Source organism: Homalodisca vitripennis, chromosome X (assembly GCF_021130785.1).
Source record: "Homalodisca vitripennis isolate AUS2020 chromosome X, UT_GWSS_2.1, whole genome shotgun sequence".
In the NCBI taxonomy this organism is placed as follows: domain Eukaryota; kingdom Metazoa; phylum Arthropoda; class Insecta; order Hemiptera; family Cicadellidae; genus Homalodisca; species Homalodisca vitripennis.
The window spans coordinates 84,599,594-84,620,164 of NC_060215.1; the positions used below are offsets into that span (position 1 = coordinate 84,599,594).

The 20,571-nt window shown below is 35.6% G+C and overlaps 1 protein-coding gene across 1 annotated transcript in view; it reads left to right on the plus strand.

The window, feature by feature from the left end:
- LOC124369289 (phosphatidylinositol 4-phosphate 5-kinase type-1 alpha-like) overlaps nucleotides 1-11,557 on the plus strand; it is a 157,865-nt gene extending 146,308 nt beyond the window's left edge. The window contains exon 21 of the mRNA XM_046827212.1: nucleotides 11,367-11,557. Coding sequence (XP_046683168.1) covers nucleotides 11,367-11,378 — 12 coding nt within the window. The 3' untranslated portion in view covers nucleotides 11,379-11,557. The remainder of the gene's footprint in view (nucleotides 1-11,366) is intronic.
- Nucleotides 11,558-20,571: the final 9,014 nt, after the last annotated feature.

Here is a 20,571-nt window from a genome sequence, read left to right on the forward strand (position 1 = left end):
TGTATGTTCTTTTTTTGTGGTAGTTAGGTTAATTCTGTGTCTGGGGGTTGGCATTCCCTGACTTTTTATGCCTTTGCAGTTTGCTGCTGCATCCTGTCAAAGTATTAGTCAGTTTTTCCTTGCAGGTTTGGCTGTCTCCTGAGGTCGGGGATGAGCTGTATTCTGTCAATGTATCTGTCAGTTTTTCTTTGCAGGTTTGGCTGTCTCCTGAAGTCAGGGATGAGCTGTGTTCTATCAGTTTTTGTTGGCAGGTTTGACTGTCTCCTGAGGTTAGGGTGTTAATAGCTGTCTCCAACCGGTCAAGTTTTGTTTTGATGTCAGACATTCCTAATAGCAGGAAAGTGGGACTGTCAATTACTTCAGTAGTGGGGGAGGTTTGAGTTGCGGAATTTTGAAAAGTCTTGGTTTTAGTGTCTTGATTTTTTATTTTATTTTTCAGTGCAGAAATAGTTTTTTCAAGCTCTGTTATTTTCTTAACATAACCATCAATTAAATGACTTAGTTTGAGGTCATGTTCCTCGTAGATGCTTTGCGCTTCTAGGTGAAGGTTTTTCTCTTTAGTCAGTTGAGCTTGAATGTCTGCGTTCAGCTGTAACAGGTTTTCTACTTTATCTAGGTGTTTCTTATCTTCATTCTCAAGTTCCTCAAATTTGTCCTCCATAATACTTAGTTTTGTCCTTAGATTGAATATTTCTTCTTTTAAGAGCTCATTTTCCTCTACTAACGCAGACCCTATTTTTGCAGCCATTTCCAGTTTGTCTTCTTGACTGCTTGAGTTATCTAGTAAATTAAGACTATTTTTCAGATCTTCAATGGTGTCTGAGCTATTTAGGGAAAGTGAGTCAGTCAATTCTTGGGTCAATAGGTGTGAATGTTTGTCTGCCAAACAGTTTGTGCATCGCCATATTCCAATTTTTTGAGTTGACCACTTTTTGAGGTCCTTTTCTATGATATTCTGACATCCTGCATGATACCATTTTTTACAGAGACCAGTACATTTTATGCCGGAAAATCTGACTCCAATACCACAATTACCACATGGATACTTTGTGGGCATTGTATTCTGTGAAATGAAATGAGTTAATGAGTTAGTGAAATTAAGTAATGGTAAAAATAATTAATGTAAGTATGAGGAACTGTAGCAGAACATAAAAATATTCACGGTTTAAATTAGTGGCAGTGCAATGAATAGCAAGCAGATGTCTAAGGTCAGTTACCAGCAGACGCAGTGTCAGCAGCTGAGGTTAGTGCTCCCGGCTGCCTGACACACTTGCTCTGCTGTCTGTTTGTCCGCCACCTGGCTGATGTAGTGTTGGAAGTTGATGTGTTAACAGCAATGAGTTGGCTGTGACGTCACACTTGGTGGTTATTAATTGTCAATGTTAAAAAGTAATCAATTCTTCATGTAATAGAAATATATTAATTCTGAAAAACTAAGATCCTTTTCTTGTATTAAGAACCATAATGTTTCAAGTGTCAAGATTAGTAGTTATGAAGTTGATATGGTGTCCAATGATCAAAATTAAACCAACTGGGTGGCAGTATGTTTAATTCAAAATCTTATCTTGCAGTTGTTGTTTCTCTTGTGCTTGTTAATAATAGTGAGACTTACAGTTGTGTGGTGTCAAGGTGAGTTGTTTAGTAGAGTTTCTGTTGTTTTACCCACTAAAAAACTTCACATATTTACTACCTCCAAAAATGAAATGTGATCACTTGAGAGTGTAGCTTCAAATATGAGTATTTTCTGATTAATTACTTTGTTTTATGAATTTTTTAATGGCTAAAAATGACATAGCATATCTGGCATCCTTAAAAATTTAAAAAGAAAAGAGTGGTGAAAAAATACATTTTGGAAAACCTAATGATGTCAAACTAAAGCAAGAAGGAACTAGAATTCTTTCATTACACTTTTTAAACTCCAAACAAGGTGTTTATATTATTAAGTGCTAATACCGTAATCTTGGTCTATATTGATTCCAAATTTGACAAAATGCTCAAGTGAAATCAAATTCCTTCTCACATAATTTTTTAGATCTATAACTGTGAAATAAATAACTTTGTCTCAAGTTATATATGAGAAAAATTGACAGTCCACCACTTCACTGTTGGATTATTGTGTATCATGTAATAAAGTTTGTGTAGAAAGGTAAAAAAGAAGTTGAAACAATTGTAAGAGAACAGATCAAGCTTTAAAATTTGAAGTTTTATTTATAATGTGTTCTCATGATACATTTCTTAATTTTGTGGGTCATTTGGAAGTAAGCAGTATATTTTACCTGAAATAGGGATCGTCAAAAGCTTATTTGTTTTATATCTACGGAATTTCAGATTTCTTCATAATGTAAAATTTAATTTACCGTTCTTAATTTTCTCATTACAAATATAAATAAATACAAATACAAATATTCTTTATTTTCAAATACATTAAGTATTGAAATGGCGTCAAATAAAATCATCACAAACAGTTGTTACAATTTCAAAAATAAGTTTTTCAAATGGCAATGTTCATTGTCTTCTTTCAATAAACTCGTTAAGTGAGTAAAAAGGATTATTAATTAGCCAGTCAGTAAGAGTAGTCTTCAGTCTTCTCCCGGTGAGGCATCTCAATTCTTCAGGTAGAAGGTTGTGCAGCTTCATGCCCATGTAGGAGGGTTTCTTTTCATATAGGGAGAGATGGTGAACTGGTAGTTGGTAACGAGTACCGTGTCTAGTATTGTAGTCATGTAGGTGTCTATTCTGCGTCAGGGGTTGTCCAACAGCATACAAGATGACTTCTTTTATGTAGAGGTTTACTATTGGCATAATCTTCAGAGTTTTGAAGGCTTCTCTACAACTTTCTCTGTAGCCTAGCTCAGCTAAGGTTCTTACGGCCCTCTTTTGTAGAATCAAAACTTTCTGAAGATTACTTGCTGAAGTTCCTCCCCATATCATTAGGCCATACCTGATGTGAGTTTCAAACAAGGAATGGTAGGCAATTTTCGCAGTAGATATGTCGCTTATACATTTTGTATGTTTGATCATATAAAGGGAGGAATTTAATTTGGAGAGAAGATTGTCTACATGCTGTGACCAGGTAAATCCCTCATCAACAATGACTCCTAAATATTTAGCTTGGGTGTTTCTTTCCACATCGGGTATTGTTGGTACTTCATCACATCTTCTCCCAAATGCGACTTGACTAGTTTTGTCTGGATTTACCACCAAGTCATTTGAGTGGCAGTACTGATAAGCCATGTTCAAGGCTGTGAATGATCTGATATCTAGATTGTCTTTTTGTCCACTCAAGAGCAAGGTGGTATCATCAGCGTACATTGAAACTGTACAAAATTTGTCCAGGTGTTCGGGTATGTCATTTGTAAACAGTATAAATAATACTGGTCCCAAAACAGACCCCTGGGGCACTCCTCGATTTATAGGTAAAGGTCTTGATCTAGTTATTGCTGTGATTCCACTTGTTGCTTGTTTTATTTCTACTATTTGTTTTCGGTCTTTAAGATAGCTTTTAAACCACATCTTGGCTGTGCTCTTAATTCCTAATTTGTCTAACTTATGTAATATGAGATCATGGCTCAAGCAGTCAAATGCTTTACTCAGGTCTAGGAAGAAACTAGTAACATGTTTTCCTTCCTCAAGGTTGTCAATTATGTAGTCAGCAAAATCGGTCAGGGCGGTCATGGTTGATTTTCCCTTGATGAAACCATGTTGTCTCTCAGTTAATAAATTAAACTTCTCACAGTGGTCCAAAAGCCTTCTCAGGACAACTTTTTCTAAGATTTTAGAGAAAGTTGGCAATATTGATATTGGCCTGTAATTGCCAACTTCGGTTTTACTCCCCTTTTTATGTTTTGGGTAAACTTTTGCAAGTTTTAGGGCTGATGGAAATTGACCTTGACTCAATGATTTGTTAATAATACTTGTGAGGGGGATTGTTAGTGATTCCTTACAATGTTTAAGTATTTTTGTGGAGATATTGTCGGTGGCTGCAGAAGTTTTTTGTTTGAGATTTTTTATAATATTTTGTATTTCTATTTGGCTTGCGTGTTGGTAGTTATGTAAGTCATGGTCGGTGTCCGAGGTTGTGTGTGGGTCTATAGATGATTTAGGATTGTTTTTCAGCGTTCTCTCAGCGATGCTGGTAAAGAAGTGATTCATATGGTTTGCAATTTTATAGGGGTTATCTTCTACATGTCCATCAATTTCAAGCTTGAGTGTTTGTTGTATTACATTTTTTGTCTGTCTTTCATCGTTTATTATCTTCCACAAGGCTTTAGATTTATTTTCTGCTTTATTTATGAAACTGGCTGATGCCTCTTGTCTTAATTTTCTCAGCCTCAAGTCATATTCTTTCTTAGCCTTTGCTAGATTGCGTTTATCTTCTTCATTATTTGTTTTCTCATATACTAGAAGTTTCTGAAGGAAGTTTTCTTTTAGCAAGTTTACCTGATGGTCTACAAAATGTTTATTTGTCACCTTCTTTTTCCTTCTAATTTTCTTTAATGGACATGCTTGATTGAGAGCCATGGTAACTATTGACATAAATTTAGTATATGCTTCTTCTGCAGTGTAAGCATTGTGCACTTCATCCCAATTTTCTTGTAGCAGTAAAGCATTTAACATACTAAGGTTATTCTGGGAATAGTTTCGGCTCATTCCACTGTAATAGGTGTTTTCCTGACAAGTCCTTATTTGTGACGTACAAAGTTGTGCAGTATGGTCAGATAGGCCGCTGTGAAATACCTTACTTTCTACGTCTTCAAGTGGTAGATTTGTACAAACACAGTCAATTGAAGACCTTGTATTCGATGTAATCCTAGTAGGAGGTAGATTTAATCTATAAATGTTGTGACTGGCCAAAACATTTTTAAGTTGTTTGTTTTCGTTGTCAGTCTTTAAGCAGTCAACATTGATGTCACCTAATAACAGAATGGGGTGATTTTCTGCTTTTGTTTTTTCCAACATTTCTGATATTAGACTCAGTGCTTGATGAAGGTTACCAGAAGGAGGTCTATAAATTCCAGTAATGTATAATGGTTTCTTGTTCAATGTTAGCTTAATCATTGCTGTTTCGCAGATTAATTCTTGACAGTATGCTGAAACAGGGATTGTCTCTGTCAGGTGGAATATGTTTTCGTCAACATATATTGCTGCTCCTCCTTTAGTATGGTTACTTCTACTAAAGTAGGTGGCAAGTGTGTAGCCAGAAATTTTGATATTTTTGATATATTTTGATATTTTTGATATATTTTGATATTATTACAAATATAGAAAGAAGCACTGGACTGAATTTGCCAATATCTGGTAACACAACAGAGTAGTCGAATGTTAGGCTTACTAACTACCAAGTTGAATAAAATACAAACAAAATCACTACCTCACAAAACTTGAAAGTGATCTATACAGACCAGCAGCAGAGAGATAACTGCATAGATCAGTGTGAAATAGGGTAGTGAGGTTAGAATCAAAGAGCATGATGGCGGGAAGGATGAAAGGAAAGTGGATACTCAGTGATATTTGTCTTTAACTTCATCCTGTTTTTTCAACCTAAAAATAATTTTATAGGTCTGGGGTTTTGGTTTGATGGGCTGAGGTTTTGTACAAACAACAAACCTTTCCAGCCATGTCTGTTTTTTTAAATTCATATTTTAGTCAATCTTTGTGTACAAACTCTTTAATCTGTCAACAAGAAATATCATAATTCCAGTTTATTGCATTATTACAAAATTAACCTCTTCCATACTTTATAGATGACAGGTCGTCATCCAATCATCTATGACATGATGGAACCTGATGCAGCATGTGCCAGACTGGCAACTGGCATTGTCATCTTCATAAACACCTCCACATAACAATAATTTTAATTTATAATGTTTTTATTTTATGCTTTACTTTAAAATTAATCCCATTAAAACAGTTATACAGTAAAGCCATAAAACTGTGCAATATGTGCCAAAACATGTTTTTTGTCATTTGAAGCTGTGGAATGAAATTTTGCCAAATTCTTCTCAAACTCCACAAGATACATCTTCCCAAAGTTTTTCAACACGATTAGCTGGGTTGTGAGTAATTAATGTAATTGCCTATAATAAGGAGAAACATCCTATAGTTGATGTAAGAAATAACTATAGAACATTATGCCACTTGCAAAAACTTCAATTTACAACTTTAAAATGATAGGCCGATCTGTAACAGTTATCTTGTCTATAACCAAAGATTATATATCTGCATGGGGAACTTAACCAGCAGAGTAAGTAGTAGGGTATGTACAGTAAAGATAAAATGTGCACAGGCTTGGGCAGAATTTGAAAGTGTGCTATTTCTAGCTTCTATTATTCAAAGTCTGATGTATTAGACGGAGAGGCAGCTGGCTGAAATTTTTATTTGTCATTTTTATTCTTATCAGTATTTGAAACAAATAGATTGCATAGGTTAGATTTAATTTACATATATGTATGTTTTAACACAAACATTTACATGTACATACTTGACACACCTTTCAAGCTTAGTTATTTTGATTCAACAAAGTTGTATGAGGCAATTATATTTAAATAAAAACCAACGTCACCATTAATTTATTTTGTTCAACAATATAGTATCTGCAGTCGTTCATACAGTATTTTTTCTAAGTTTCGTTATGAAAATGTTCTATTTTCTATAGGAGTGTATGTCCGTTACTGCAAAAATGTATTGTTGAATCATTCAATAACCTTTTGTTAAGTTACAGAAAACTTGATAAAACTCAATAAATATATTCTTGTTTATATTCCTTGACTCCATAAAATGAATAAATGAATAACTAATCACCTTAAACACTTGTTTCATCATACACTTGAATGATTTTTATCCATTGTAATACAAGCTAGATCAAGACTGCCATTCTTGCTTTTGCATGACAACTTCATAATTAGTTTGCAATATTGGCATTGTTTTTGTACCAACAATTCTGTTTTCCTATTTATTTGATTTTTCAAATCTTCACAGCAGTACTGATATTTAGACTTTTTAATCACTCCCTGAAGTTATAAAATTCAAATATATTGATCAAGATTATAATGCAAAATTATTGTTGTGGGTTGCATTTCACAGCATATCAATCATCATCAGACAGATATAGTTTTAATTCTTAAACTTACACAAATGATGTGATGACTATCATATAAGTGTTTCATTTCACACTGCATCAAAAATTAACCTAAAATTAAAATACTTAAATATTTCAGGCTTGCTGTGGAGAGACAACTCATTCAGCAAACCAGAACTGGCAGGACTAGTTATGTATATTTGCTGGTGAATGAAGGGGGTGAAGCTTTATTGTGATTGACTGAAATATAAATAATCACTGATCAGTCTGAAGAATATGTCTGTAATGATCAATATTGATTCTTTACTATAGACTGACAAGTTTTTAGTAATTTGATGTTAACTTCTTTGTTGAAATCATTTTCTCCTTGATTAGTTTTTCGTATTATCCAAGGAAAATAATATGGAATTTTTGTAAGGACTTTTATCCATTGAATTCTATTGCATGTATGATTTTGTATCTATATTTTACTATGGTTGATTTTGAATTGAATTGAATTTATCTGTTGTCACTTAGGTATAATTAAACACTTGTTATTTTGAACACCGATAGTGAACTTGATATTAAGATGTATGGTATTTATATATTGTATGAATTTATCTAAGCTGTCTTTGATGTGGTCAAACTGCCAATACATTATCTTCATTGTGAAACCAAGCTACCCGTTTGCCTTCTTTGTACGCTATTTCTAGTACTATCTTAAGATTACGATGAAATATCCTGAATCACTTTTCTGTGAACTTAGATAACAATTTAAAAACATATTTGGCTGCATTTTATATATGTGTTATTGAGGGAATAGAGCTGACAGTCTATCTTCTTGGAATGCATTCTTTGTGTACTTTAGGCAAATATACAGCATTGTATGGTGGTTTTGGGTCAGAGTTAATCACATCTCCCTCTCTTTATTCTAAATGATTTGTAGGGATCATCTTTTATCATCTTTTTGGTTTTGCCTTTAAAAGTGTTTATCTCCAAAACCATTGGTCACATTACCATTATATATTGGTAGAATTCTTGATTTGTATTCTTTTAAAGAATAAAAAGAGTTTCTTTTTTCTTTCAATAAATTTGATGTAGGTGGCTTTGATTTTCTTGGAATAGTTGTGCATCCTTCCTGATGCCTTTTGTTTCTACAGGTGTAAAATATTTTACTGCAATTTCAACTGAGCAGATTATTTCTTCTTTTGGAATCTGATAGGGTCAGGTATCAATTTTAAATCTTTTTGAAGTAAAAAAATTGTAGGCCCCATCACTTTCTTCTTAGTTAGCTTCAAGAAATTATGTAATATTAGGTAAAGTATTATTTACCTAATATTTTAAAACTGTAACTATGCTAGCATTTTTTTGACATGGTAAGAACCAGAAATTTAGATGATAAACCTAAATAAATTGTTTTGGAGATTTCCTGATATTTTCCTATGGAGATAATCTATGCTAATTTATGTAACCCTCCCAAAATTTGTATGTAGTGTTTTGGATATTTACCATACAAGACAGTAAAATAAAAATTGATTACACAGCAAACTCTTAAATGAGGAGTAAACCAGGCAAAGCCTTTTTTAGTTATTAAACAAGAACAATAATTCCTAAAAAATCCTCTCTTGCATTTTATGGTTTTCTTGTTCATTCCAGAAACAGGTTTTAACATTAATTCATAGTGTAAAAATGTTTCGTTTTACACTCATATAAAATAGTCATAAAATTCATTTGAAAAATATAGTTTGATAACCTTAACTATGATTTAACTAAGTATAATTGGTTCAAACAAATAAAAAAGTATTGTTTGAACATGTTTTGTACTTAGAGCTTATTCAATTTCATTTCTTTTTGTGCTTTTCTCCCATCAATCGCCTTTTTCATTATTGGACAACACTTTCCAATTTACTGGAACTCTCTTCATGAAAATTTCTCACAAATAACCAAGAATTAGTTTTCAATGAAACCCAAACAAAATCATCAATAATTAACCAAATATTGCTGACAATATTTAACTTTAAGGTGACAACATAAGAAAAGACCCTCCAATTCTGAATCTGTTTTACTATATTTATTTATACGTTAACGAGAAAAAGAACAAGTGTGTACCCCTGAAAGATAATTTTGGATTCCCAGATAAATTCATGTAGACAGTTATCTTAATGGTGACAGTAGTTCTTTGTGTTAAAGGAGGAAATTGTCACTGTTTTTCTCTGAGAAAGCGGTTTGGCCACAATAGGCAGAGCTGAGGGTAGCAATCTATTTTAGGTGAAAAGGAAATTTCCTCCCATGATATACACATGATCTCCCCAACCTATAATTTTAATAAATACTCTGCGTATTTACGTGTATACTCTATTTTGTAAACAACAATGGTTCATACTATAATTACAATACCACACAAATGTTTTTGTAGTTGTAACAGTAAAAGAACTCTTTTACTTTACTGTCTGTGGAGTTATCTTTATCCCTTGTTAAGAAGAGCTAAATAGTTGCATTGTGTAGCGGATGTGGAGAATATACTTTATTTTAGTGGTACATAGAATACTTTTATCTCACCTACAGTTTGAAGATATTAATTTAATAAATAATTATGATTTAAACAATATATTGAATTCTTTGTTTTTTGTATTAACAATGGATAATTTGAAAGAATTGAATACTTATTGAATTGAATGATTTCTCTCGTTTCAATCCTCAAAAGTAGTTTTATACTTTTTGTAACATATAACAATGACCAATGTCTGAAATCATACAATATTTGAATTTTAGGGCTAATTATTCAATTAGTTGGACAGGTACTTTTCTAATAATTTTTATAGATTCTGAGTAGCTTGTCAACAATCTTTACTAAAATGTATGGTTTCTGTAAACATGTGTGTGAGGGAGACAAACATTCCACTTTTCTCCCATTTTTAGAAACAGAAGTATTGGTTTCGGTATAGAGACAATGTCTTTCCCTTTCCCTCCCTGTCTCCAGGAAAAGTGCATCACTCTATACGTGATCAAAAACTAATTTTATTATAAGGTGGGAAACAAAATTTACCTTCCTTTCAGACCTGCATTTTAAAGAAACTAGACATGTTATACTATATAAAACAGTGCACAACTACATATTGTGAATTATAATTATGTTTGAGAAATTTGTCAAAAAAGAGTTCTCCCCTTCTCTAAACAAAAGTGGAAAGTGTCAGAAAAACATGTAAATAGGTGTTAAAAATCAACAAATAATATGTTATCAATATAAAACGTGTGTGCTATGTTAAAGGAAATATTTTAACATACTTAATGTACTCTATTAGGATTCAGCAATGAATTTGAACAAAACTCTGCCCAACAAGCTTTTATTAGGTTAACTACACTTAACATGACCAACTTGTGGAAATGTAATAATTTATATTTTATCATGAAAAGTGTTTTTACATTTGAGACAAAGCTCAGTTTTATTGTTTCGTATTACAAAATAATTGCAATTGAGAGAACAAATATTCTAGTCTTTTGAATCTGTATGTATGCATTGAATATTATACATTTTGAGGTAAACAGATTCATTCATTACAAAAAGGTTAAAAAGAGTTATCTCCCAGAAATTTATTTCAAGGCTTCCCATTAATGGTCTGCACCCATTAAATCAATAACATTAGCAAGGTAATACAGGGCTTATTTACTACCATGTATCATAGATATAATGATACCAATTCAAGCCAGTGATGATTTCTTTCTAGTAGTAGAAATAATTAGCAATTCATTACGTTTGTTAAAACACTTGGAAATATATACCTTTATAATGAATATCTCGAATACAGGTATTCAAACAACCCCCCTGATAAAACCCCTCCCTCCAAACCCAACTCCAATCCTCCTGTTGACCAGCGAAGCTGGATGGCCTGCATCAACAATGATTATTGCACTACTAATGGTAAACACTTAATATATTAGAAGAAAATAACTTTAAAAGGTGCTATAAAACTCCATCCTTTTTGGAAAAGATTTCCATTGTGTATAGGTGTTTCGCATTCCATGTACTCTTGTAGGTTACATTTGTTAATAAATTTATAATCTGTTATCAAAATTTTTATAGTAGGTAAATCATTTTGGTGTATTTTTATTAAAAGGGCATAGTCTATTTTAAAATATTGAAAATTGAGTGAGAGGAGGGGTCTACCCTCTGAAGATGATCTATGGTAGACTTTTTAAAATCTATTACTAGGTTAGTAAAATTATGGACTTGAATGAAAATGATTATTAAACAACTGTGGAATTTGTACACTGTTTAGAGCTTATTTATTTGTGGATTATTTTGTTTCAGACACATTTGTAAAAGCGCATTCTTCATCCACCATCACCAACCACTTCACCTGTAAAATATCTTTTATTTATGCTACCAGAAGAGAAACCAAACCAAATTTAGTCTAAGCGTTAATGCATTAATTGTTCAATGTAAATGTTCTGTGTCATTAATAATTAATTGTTTTGTGATTAAATGTGTATTTAAATGTTTATAGATTATTATTTTCAAGCCCATCATGATATTATATCTTTTGTAGTTTGATACTGGGTAGGGTCGGAGTGGGAAGAATATTCAGCTGTGGCATTTACGGTCGATTCACTGAGTGTTGAGAGTGATGCGCCGCCCACCACTCCCGTGACATGTGACAGGTAGGGTTAACATGCGGGATACAGCAGAGCCATCTCACTGGCTATATGAAGTTGTAAATGTCCATTTATAAAATAACTATAAAATTGATGGAATTGTTTGTTTACTTGGCAAAGTAGCCAATGTAGTACTCAGGAATTAAGAATTACCAAAATCAGCATTATAATGAAATAAGTTTCTCGGACACAGCGAGGTGTGAATGACTCAGCATGCTGATATTCTAGGAATATGGACTTTCCTGGGTTTCTCTCTCTGATTAGTCACAACTACAGAGGCTCGCCTTGCTTGACAAAACATTCAATACTATAGAGTGGACTATAGAGAACACTACGCACAATAGGACAAACTAACCGAAAAAAGGAAATATCTTTAAATTATCGACTTGGAGTCGGTCTCATTTGGCTGGGGGAATGTTATTTAGTTTTAATGTTTTAAACAGAATGAAAACAATAAAAAATTTATATATATACAGGGTGAGTTTTAAGTCCCTTCCCCCTATTTTTTTTTTAAACCGTATAAGTTAGGAGGTTTAAACTCCGTACATATTCGTTAGACCTAAATATCTTGTTTTTCATGGGTTCATTGACTCTCCACCTCCAATGGGGGACGGTCCACGAGGAGTAAGCCGAGATTCTTAAATGTAAGCATAGGTTGATATGCACATCAAATTAAAGGTCTCTGTAAGTAGAATACAATGCCGCAAACCGGACCTCAAAAGGTTCATCCTAATGAAAATTACAGGGTGTTAAAATGTACAAAATAGTAATGTGCTATTATCTGCGTTTTATCGCGCAACTTTTTAAAAGTTCATTTCAAAACAATTTTTCTATTGCTGTTTATTCTTTAAAAGAAACTTTATTTTGTTGTGTTTAATGATTTTAAGGGATCACTGGAAGTCCGAGATCTAGGAGTTAACTAAAGGATTTAATAAGAAGTCGGTCATGTGATGTGTCGTTTAACATTGCCTTTTAACGGTGGAAACGGTGCTACAATCTGAATTAAAAAAGGATAATTCGTAATTTTGTTAATAATAATTTTGTACAGAATCTGTGGTCTGCATTTTTAAATGTAATCTTTGACATAGTCCCTGTGTCGTTGTAAAAGTGAAAGTTGTTTGTTATCTGGGTATTCCCAGAGACTTGTTATGTTTGGTTTCAGTTACTTGGGCCATTAAGTATCTGACCTTGTTAGTTGCAGTGTGGCTACTGACATTGTTAGTTTTAGTGCTGTTAAAGTTAGAAACATGTCTCACACTCTTCAAGAAAAAGTTGACATGGTGTTTATTTTTGGCGCTTCTGGGAATAATTACCACGAAACAATGAGACGATTTAATGAAAACCATCCAGAAAGACCTGTTAGCAGAACCTATTTAAGGCAGTTAATAACAAAATTTAGAGAGACTGGTAGCGTTAGTGATGCAAAACATTCAGGCCGTCCTCCTTTGTCAGAAGAAGTTGATTTTGAGGTTCTTTGTACAGTTGTGGAAAATCCTCAAACCTCTTCGAGACAAATAGCAGACAATATCGGGGTATCACAACGCAAAGCAATAACTACCCTGAAGAAGCACAAATTTCATCCCTACAAAATTATGCTACATCACGCATTAAATGAAGATGACCCGGACAGAAGATTGCAGTTCTGTGAAACTATGGATAGACTAATTATAGCAAATCCAACAACCGTAAATAATATCTGCTTTAGTGATGAGAGTACATTTTACGTAAATGGTTTAGTGAATAGACACAACTGCCGATACTGGGATAACTCTAATCCCCATGTTCACAGAGAACATCATACCCAGTATCCCCAGAAAGTAAATGTTTGGGCAGGTCTCTTTGGTAACCACGTGATTGGACCACTGTTTATTGACGGAAATTTAAATGGAGAAAGTTATTTACATATGCTCCAAAATAATATTCATCCATTAATAGAAAATACAATTCGCACTAATGGTGGGGAGTTTAATCGAGAAGAAGTAAGGTTCCAGCAGGACGGTGCTCCTCCACACTACGATGTTAATGTTCATGGTTACCTTAATGTACATTTTCGTGAGAAGTGGATAGGACGACGCGGGGCAATAGAATGGCCGGCACGGTCCCCTGACTTGAACCCACTGGATTTTTTTTTTGTGGGGACACTTGAAGTCTGTGATTTATTGTACACCAGTCGCATGTGTGGAAGATCTTCGGAACAGAATTAGGTAATGCAGGAAGGTAACACCAGAAATTCTAACCCGTGTAAGGAGTGAATTTGTTAACAGACTATACTACTGTCAGGAAGTAACAGGCAATCAGTTTGAGCATCTACTACAATAAAAGGGTAAGTAACAACCTACTAGTATCGGAATCGTACAATATTAGAACCGGAATCGCTGTTGAAATAAAAAAAAATGGGTCTAAAACCTTTGTAAGACAACAATTCTTTAAATAAAATACTTACAAGGCGACACAACACATGATCGACTTCTTATTAAATCCTTTAGTTAACTCCTAGATCTCGGACTTCCAGTGATCCCTTAAAATCATTAAACACAACAAAATAAAGTTTCTTTTAAAGAATAAACAGCAATAGAAAAATTGTTTTGAAATGAACTTTTAAAAAGTTGCACGATAAAACGCAGATAATAGCACATTACTATTTTGTACATTTTAACACCCTGTAATTTTCATTAGGATGAACCTTTTGAGGTCCGGTTTGCGGCATTGTTTTCTACTTACAGAGACCTTTAATTTGATGTGCATATCAACCTATGCTTACATTTAAGAATCTCGGCTTACTCCTCGTGGACCGTCCCCCATTGGAGGTGGAGAGTCAATGAACCCATGAAAAACAAGATATTTAGGTCTAACGAATATGTACGGAGTTTAAACCTCCTAACTTATACGGTTTAAAAAAAAAATAGGCGGGAAGGGACTTAAAACTCACCCTGTATATATATATATAATACTTGAATACTTGAATACTTGTGATCTACGTCCCGCTGACGACCACTTGTCAGATAGACTGCGTCATTAATACACACAGTGTACAATAAATAGATAATTAAAACATGTAAAAATACATTACAAAATATTTACAAGATGGCGTACGACGTGAAAGTTAAAAGTGGCTCATGATTTAGTTCTTCCAGGTAGTACAGAGGCCTCTCAAGCAAACGATCCTTTAACACCTTTTTAAAATCTCTCATTTCCAGTACTCGCACATTCTGCGGCAAAGTGTTAAAAATCTTGATTGCAGACTGTGGGTAGGGCCTTTTGAGTGCCACTGAGACGACAGCGGGGCATGTCGAGGTCCTGAGCTCGGCGGGTGTTATATTTATGCACGTTGTCTCTGGTCACAAAATCAGCCAAGTTTCTCCCCTAAGAAGCACCAGGGTGTTTGAGGATGTACTGGCTGTATACGGTGAGAACGCCGAGTTCCATAAAAAGGGGCCGGCAGTGTTCGCGCGGGGGCCGATGATGTTAAGATTCTTAAGGCCTTTTTTCTGCAGCAGCAATACATCCCGAACAGCCGGGGAATGTCCCCACAGCACAATGCCATACATCAGGTGACTATGAAAAAGGGCATGATACACAGTCAAAAGATAAGGTCTGGTTATCCAAAGCCCTTAGCTTCCTCAGGAGGTAAATGACTCGAGAGAGTTTGGTACATACCTTTGATAAGTGGTCGTTCCAACTTAACTTAGAGTCCAGCCAGAACCCCAACAGCTTTACCGCCTCCTGGAAGGGGACCCCAGTCTTCAGAGTGCAAAGCAGCGTCTGGGTTTTTTCTTCATTTATCTTAAGTCTATTACAGTTGAACCAATCTTTAGCCTCCTCTAGTAGGTAACTGGCTTCCAAACGTAGTTGGGTGATGTCGCTCCCTCTGCTCATCAGGGTCGTGTCGTCTGCAAATAACAAAGTTTGGTCGTTCATATGCAGGTCATTGATCATGATGTGTGAACAAAAACGGCCCACGTGGAGAACAGATCCCTGTGGAACACCATGCAGGATACTTTTAGTGTTTGAAGAAAAGCCCCCATTAAGTGACACTAGCTGTTTACGATTGGACAAGTAATTGCAGACGCTGCTTAGCACTGTGCCCCCTATCCCGTATTTTCGTAACTTTGCTGACAAAATTTCGTGAGGGAAACTACGTCAAAACGCTTTACTTAGATCACATAGACCAAGTAAAACGGAATCTCTGTCCTCAAAAAGCTTCAGTAATCCTATCAACTAGGCTAAGCATGGCTGTTGTTGTTGAGCGTCCCCTTCTAAACCCATGTTGAGCGTCAAGTAGCAATTTGGTTCTGCTCAAAGTACTCCATAAGTTGGGTTTTCATTATGGTTTCAAACACCTTGGAAAAGATAGGCACCAAGGAGATCGGACGAAAGTTAGATGGCAGCATGGGATCGCCCATTTTTAAAGACTGGTACTGTTCGAGAGGTTTTCAGAATCTCTGGAAATATCCCATTTCTGAGGCATGCATTAACAGTTAAAGTAAGAGGCCCTACAATCTCATTTATTACAGATTTCAAAATAAATGTAGACAACCCATGAACATCCTGGCTCCTTGAGTCCTTAAAATCCACCTAACCATGCTTAGTACTTCAATGGTACTCACCTCCTTCCACTTAATAAGCCTCAGTCCCCGGTATAGGGTCCATCATTGTTGCAACAGGGTCTTGTCTGCACATCAGGCAAGCTTGAAATGATGTTATCAGCTACATTGGCAAAATAATTATTGAACTCATCAGGAGTTCGCCATAGTCATGGGGACAGGACCAGATTTCCTGTGACTGTTTACTATTTCCCAAGCAGACTTGCATGGATTGGAAGATTGTAAGATGTTGGTTAGTATTACTGTTCTTTTTTAGCCTCCTTGACCATCCAACTGTACTCCCTTTTCCTTTCACAGTACATTTTGTAATAAACATCCTTAAGAGCCAGGTTACCAGCACTCTTATGATAGTCATGAAGAAGCAAAACAGATGCACGCATTTTAGCAAGTTCCAGGGGTGTGTACCATTGTTTAACCTTGGGTCCTCTGTTGGGAGTAAGATGGTTTAGGCTCATTATGCTTATGCTTGAAAAACTTTACAGGAAACAAAGAGTCGAATTTGTCCTTAAATTGTCAGAAAAAAAAAGATTCAAAATTAGCAGCAGGGTCAATAGGTGTTTTGCTTAATTTCCACTGGGCATTCATTAATTCCCTACGTAGCAAGGACAGGTTATTTGAATTTATAACTCTCTTTTCAATCCTGTAATTAGCAAGCCAAGAATTGGTGCAGGGTTCTTAACCATGTCTGTTGAAATCGTCCAGCACCACAGCTCCATGGTCAGCTACGAGGGGATTGACCACTTCAGTTTCTGTGTTCCACGAGTCAGCGTTAGTGGCCGCAGCGTCCAAAACAAGCAGCCCCACGGGTGGGCACACGAGATGTTATATAGAGACCGTAGCTACGCAGAAGGTTTGAGAATGCGGCCTCTTCTCTAGAGGGTATCTCCAAGTGTATATTGAAGTCGCACAGAGAACTATATTCTTAACTTTAAGTTTGGACATGTAGTTTAAGCACAAATCAAGCAGGTCAAAATTAAAATGCTCAAAGTCCCCAGATGGAGATCTGTACACTGATACAAGAATTTGGTGGGACACATTAGACATCTCTACAGCTGTCAATTCCAAAACCATTTCAACACAATAAGCATCAAGATTAATTTGTTTAGCAGTTTAATTTACTAGAGGAAAAAAATGGCTACACCTCCGTTTTTATGATTACTACGGCAGTAGATGTTGGTAAGGCCTAGGTTACCAAGGTCTGGTAACAACAACTTTCCTCATAAGTTAACCAATGTTCGGATAAACATAGTACTTCACACATTTACTTCTTGAATAAACAGAGTTATTAGATCACACTTATTTTTAATACACTGAACATTTAGGCTGGCAATTTTTAGTTTACTAGTAGGCCTACATTGTCTATTTACATCAGAACTAGGCCTAGGCCCTAAAAGTTTGTTAACATGTCTTGGGTCGTTAATTGTAAGATTTAAGTCCTTAAGCGGCTCCTCTGCCATGGGCCTAATCCTAAAAATTTTCACCAGAGGCTGGGAGTGTACTATCAAGCCTATTTCGAGTTGGCCTACCTCTACGAAAACTGTAGTTACAAACCAAAAGACCCTCGGGCAGATGTCAGGTTGTTCAACAGTTTGTCCTTGTCTTCAAATGGGATACTTAATTTGTATGACCTGTATCCCGGGAACTTCGTTTTCACCTCTTCACAATCAACTTCACCAGTACAATATTGTTTTGACGTGTTTCAGTAATTTTCACTCGATGTAACTTTCATTCCTAGACGGGACACAAACAGAAACGGCTTTCTTGCCGGCCGGTGTAATGGTGGCGGAGTGGATTTTTGGACGTACCAACAATGACCTCACTTGATGATTTTATTCTTTCAGGTTTCATTTTATTTTCATTCCTGACTACAGTTCGAGTTATATTTCGTTGGTTGCGCCTTGTCTGTACAGTTTTCCATTTATTTACATTTTCGGACGACATTGTTAGATTTGGAACTACTTTCCATGACCGTTTCGTCCTCAATAGGTTTGACATAGCACCGGGTTTGATCCATGATTTCATGTTCGTCCATTACATCAATGACGTCACTGCTACTACAATTCGGTGATAACGCAGAAGACAATGTCCTAGGCCTATTTGAAACATTTTCAATTTTAGAAACTCTGGCATTTAATTTTAACAAATTTTCACTTATAGTTGTCAATTCATCGGAGTACAATAGATAGACTTGCCTTCCCATCTCTTCGCTATTTGCAACAGGTTGATCAGACTTGTTCTCTATCATCTTCTTAACCTCAATTACGGCATGGTTCGCAGTACCACGATATTTTTTTTTATGGATACTTCTAAGATTTGCAAAATCCTTTGCTGATAATCCGACACACGCTGTATGATTACCACTTTTTGCAAAAAGCATAGCACCCCCACTGAGTTTTGCCGGTCCGTAACGGTTTATCACACACAGTACAAATTTGAGCCACTTTTGTCGTCGGCGCCATCTTGATTCCAATATATATATGTATATATATATATATGTATATATATATATATATATATATATATATATATATATATATATATATATATATATACTCGTATTTACACCCTAGTAACATTTTAACCTAAAATTTTAGAGTTTTATGCAATTTTTTAAAACTCCTTATGGGTATGAATGATTTTAGTTGTTATTAAAAAAACATAAAAGTCCTAGGAACTATAAAGTTTGCATTATGTTATTACTCAATATTGTTGTTAGTTTTTGTTTTTTATTAATATTGATGTACTATTACGTGAAAGGCATTTTAATTTTATTTTTTATTTTTAAAATCTTAGCCACTATAAAACACAGGGTGGTTATTCAAATATAGGTTGACCGCATCACTGACATGGATCGTATTAAAAATTGGGGCCAATTTTAAATGTAAAAAGAATTGTTTTAAATGTCTTAATAAACAAAGTCACAAGGGAATTGGCCTCAAAATAAACTAGCCTTGAAGTTTGGCAATTTATAATAAGCACTTAGGTGTAAGCACTTTTTTTTGTAACAGAGGGCCAGGTTTCCTAGGCCTGGTAGTTGCCTCTCAGCCATCCGGCTTATTGTGCACCCTCTCCCAGGTTTAAGCTGTATCAAATCCCAGGCCTTTACAAAACCATGAGATCTTCTGAACAATGCTTTCCTGTTCCAACCCCTCTTCCGTATGCATAAGAACACCTAGGGATCTTGGGCGTTTGCTCTGTAATGCCGGACATTCAAATATGACGTGCTTGGCTGTTTCGTCAGCCTCGCCACATTTCCTGCACAGTGTTTCCTGAACTGGAATACCTATTCTGTTCAGGTGACTTCGGAATATCCAATGACCTGTAATAAAACCAGTCACCTTTCGGATCTCCGTTCTACTCAATCTAAGGGCATCTGCTGCAATGTTCCTTGATGGTCCCTTGAGCATCCGCTTTGCTTGTACATTCCCCTCAGTATTTCTCCAATGTTGTAGGTGTTTGTTAACCATCCACTTGGTAACTGATCTACGTGCTAAGTTATATGAGACCCCACACGTTGGTTCAGGAACGGTAAGAGGACAGTTGGCTCCCAAGTTAGCGCAACTGTCTGCCTCTTCATTATCTGTGATTCCTCTATGTCCAGGCACCCAAGTTAGAATTATTTTTTTGGTTTTCACCAGCAATTTCATGACCTTATGGCATTCCCAGACTGTCTTCGAATTACAGTCATGGTTGGCCAAGGCCTGCAGAGCAGCCCTGCTGTCCGAGTTAATGTAGACGGTTTTGCCTTTGTAGCCCCTTTCCACATTAACTCTTGCACATTCTGCAAGGGCTGTAACTTCAGCCTGAAAGACAGTTGCTAGTTTACCTAGGCTAAAGCTTAAGTTAACCCTAGGTCTGGCTCCCCAGACCCCTGCCCCAGTACCCTTCAGAGTCTTTGACCCGTCCGTGTACCAGGTTAGAGCCTTCTTCATGTATTCAGGCTCACCTTTTGACCATTCCTTCCTTTCAACAATGTTGACTTGAAATGGTTTTTCCCAGTCCGTAACCTTTGCCATTCTGTCAGACATCATTTCTAGAATATCCAGTTTGAGAATGTCAACGATCTTGGAGTGCTTACTAGCATGGTGATGACGCCAGTTCCCATTGCACTTCAGTCTGTAGGCAGCCATCCTAGCCTCTCCTATGACGAATATGTCTAGGGGTGGGAGGTTTAGCACTACTTCGATAGCAGCGGTTGGTGTTCCTCTCATGGTGCCCATTGTCCCCAAGCATGCCAACCGCTGTACCTTTGACAGG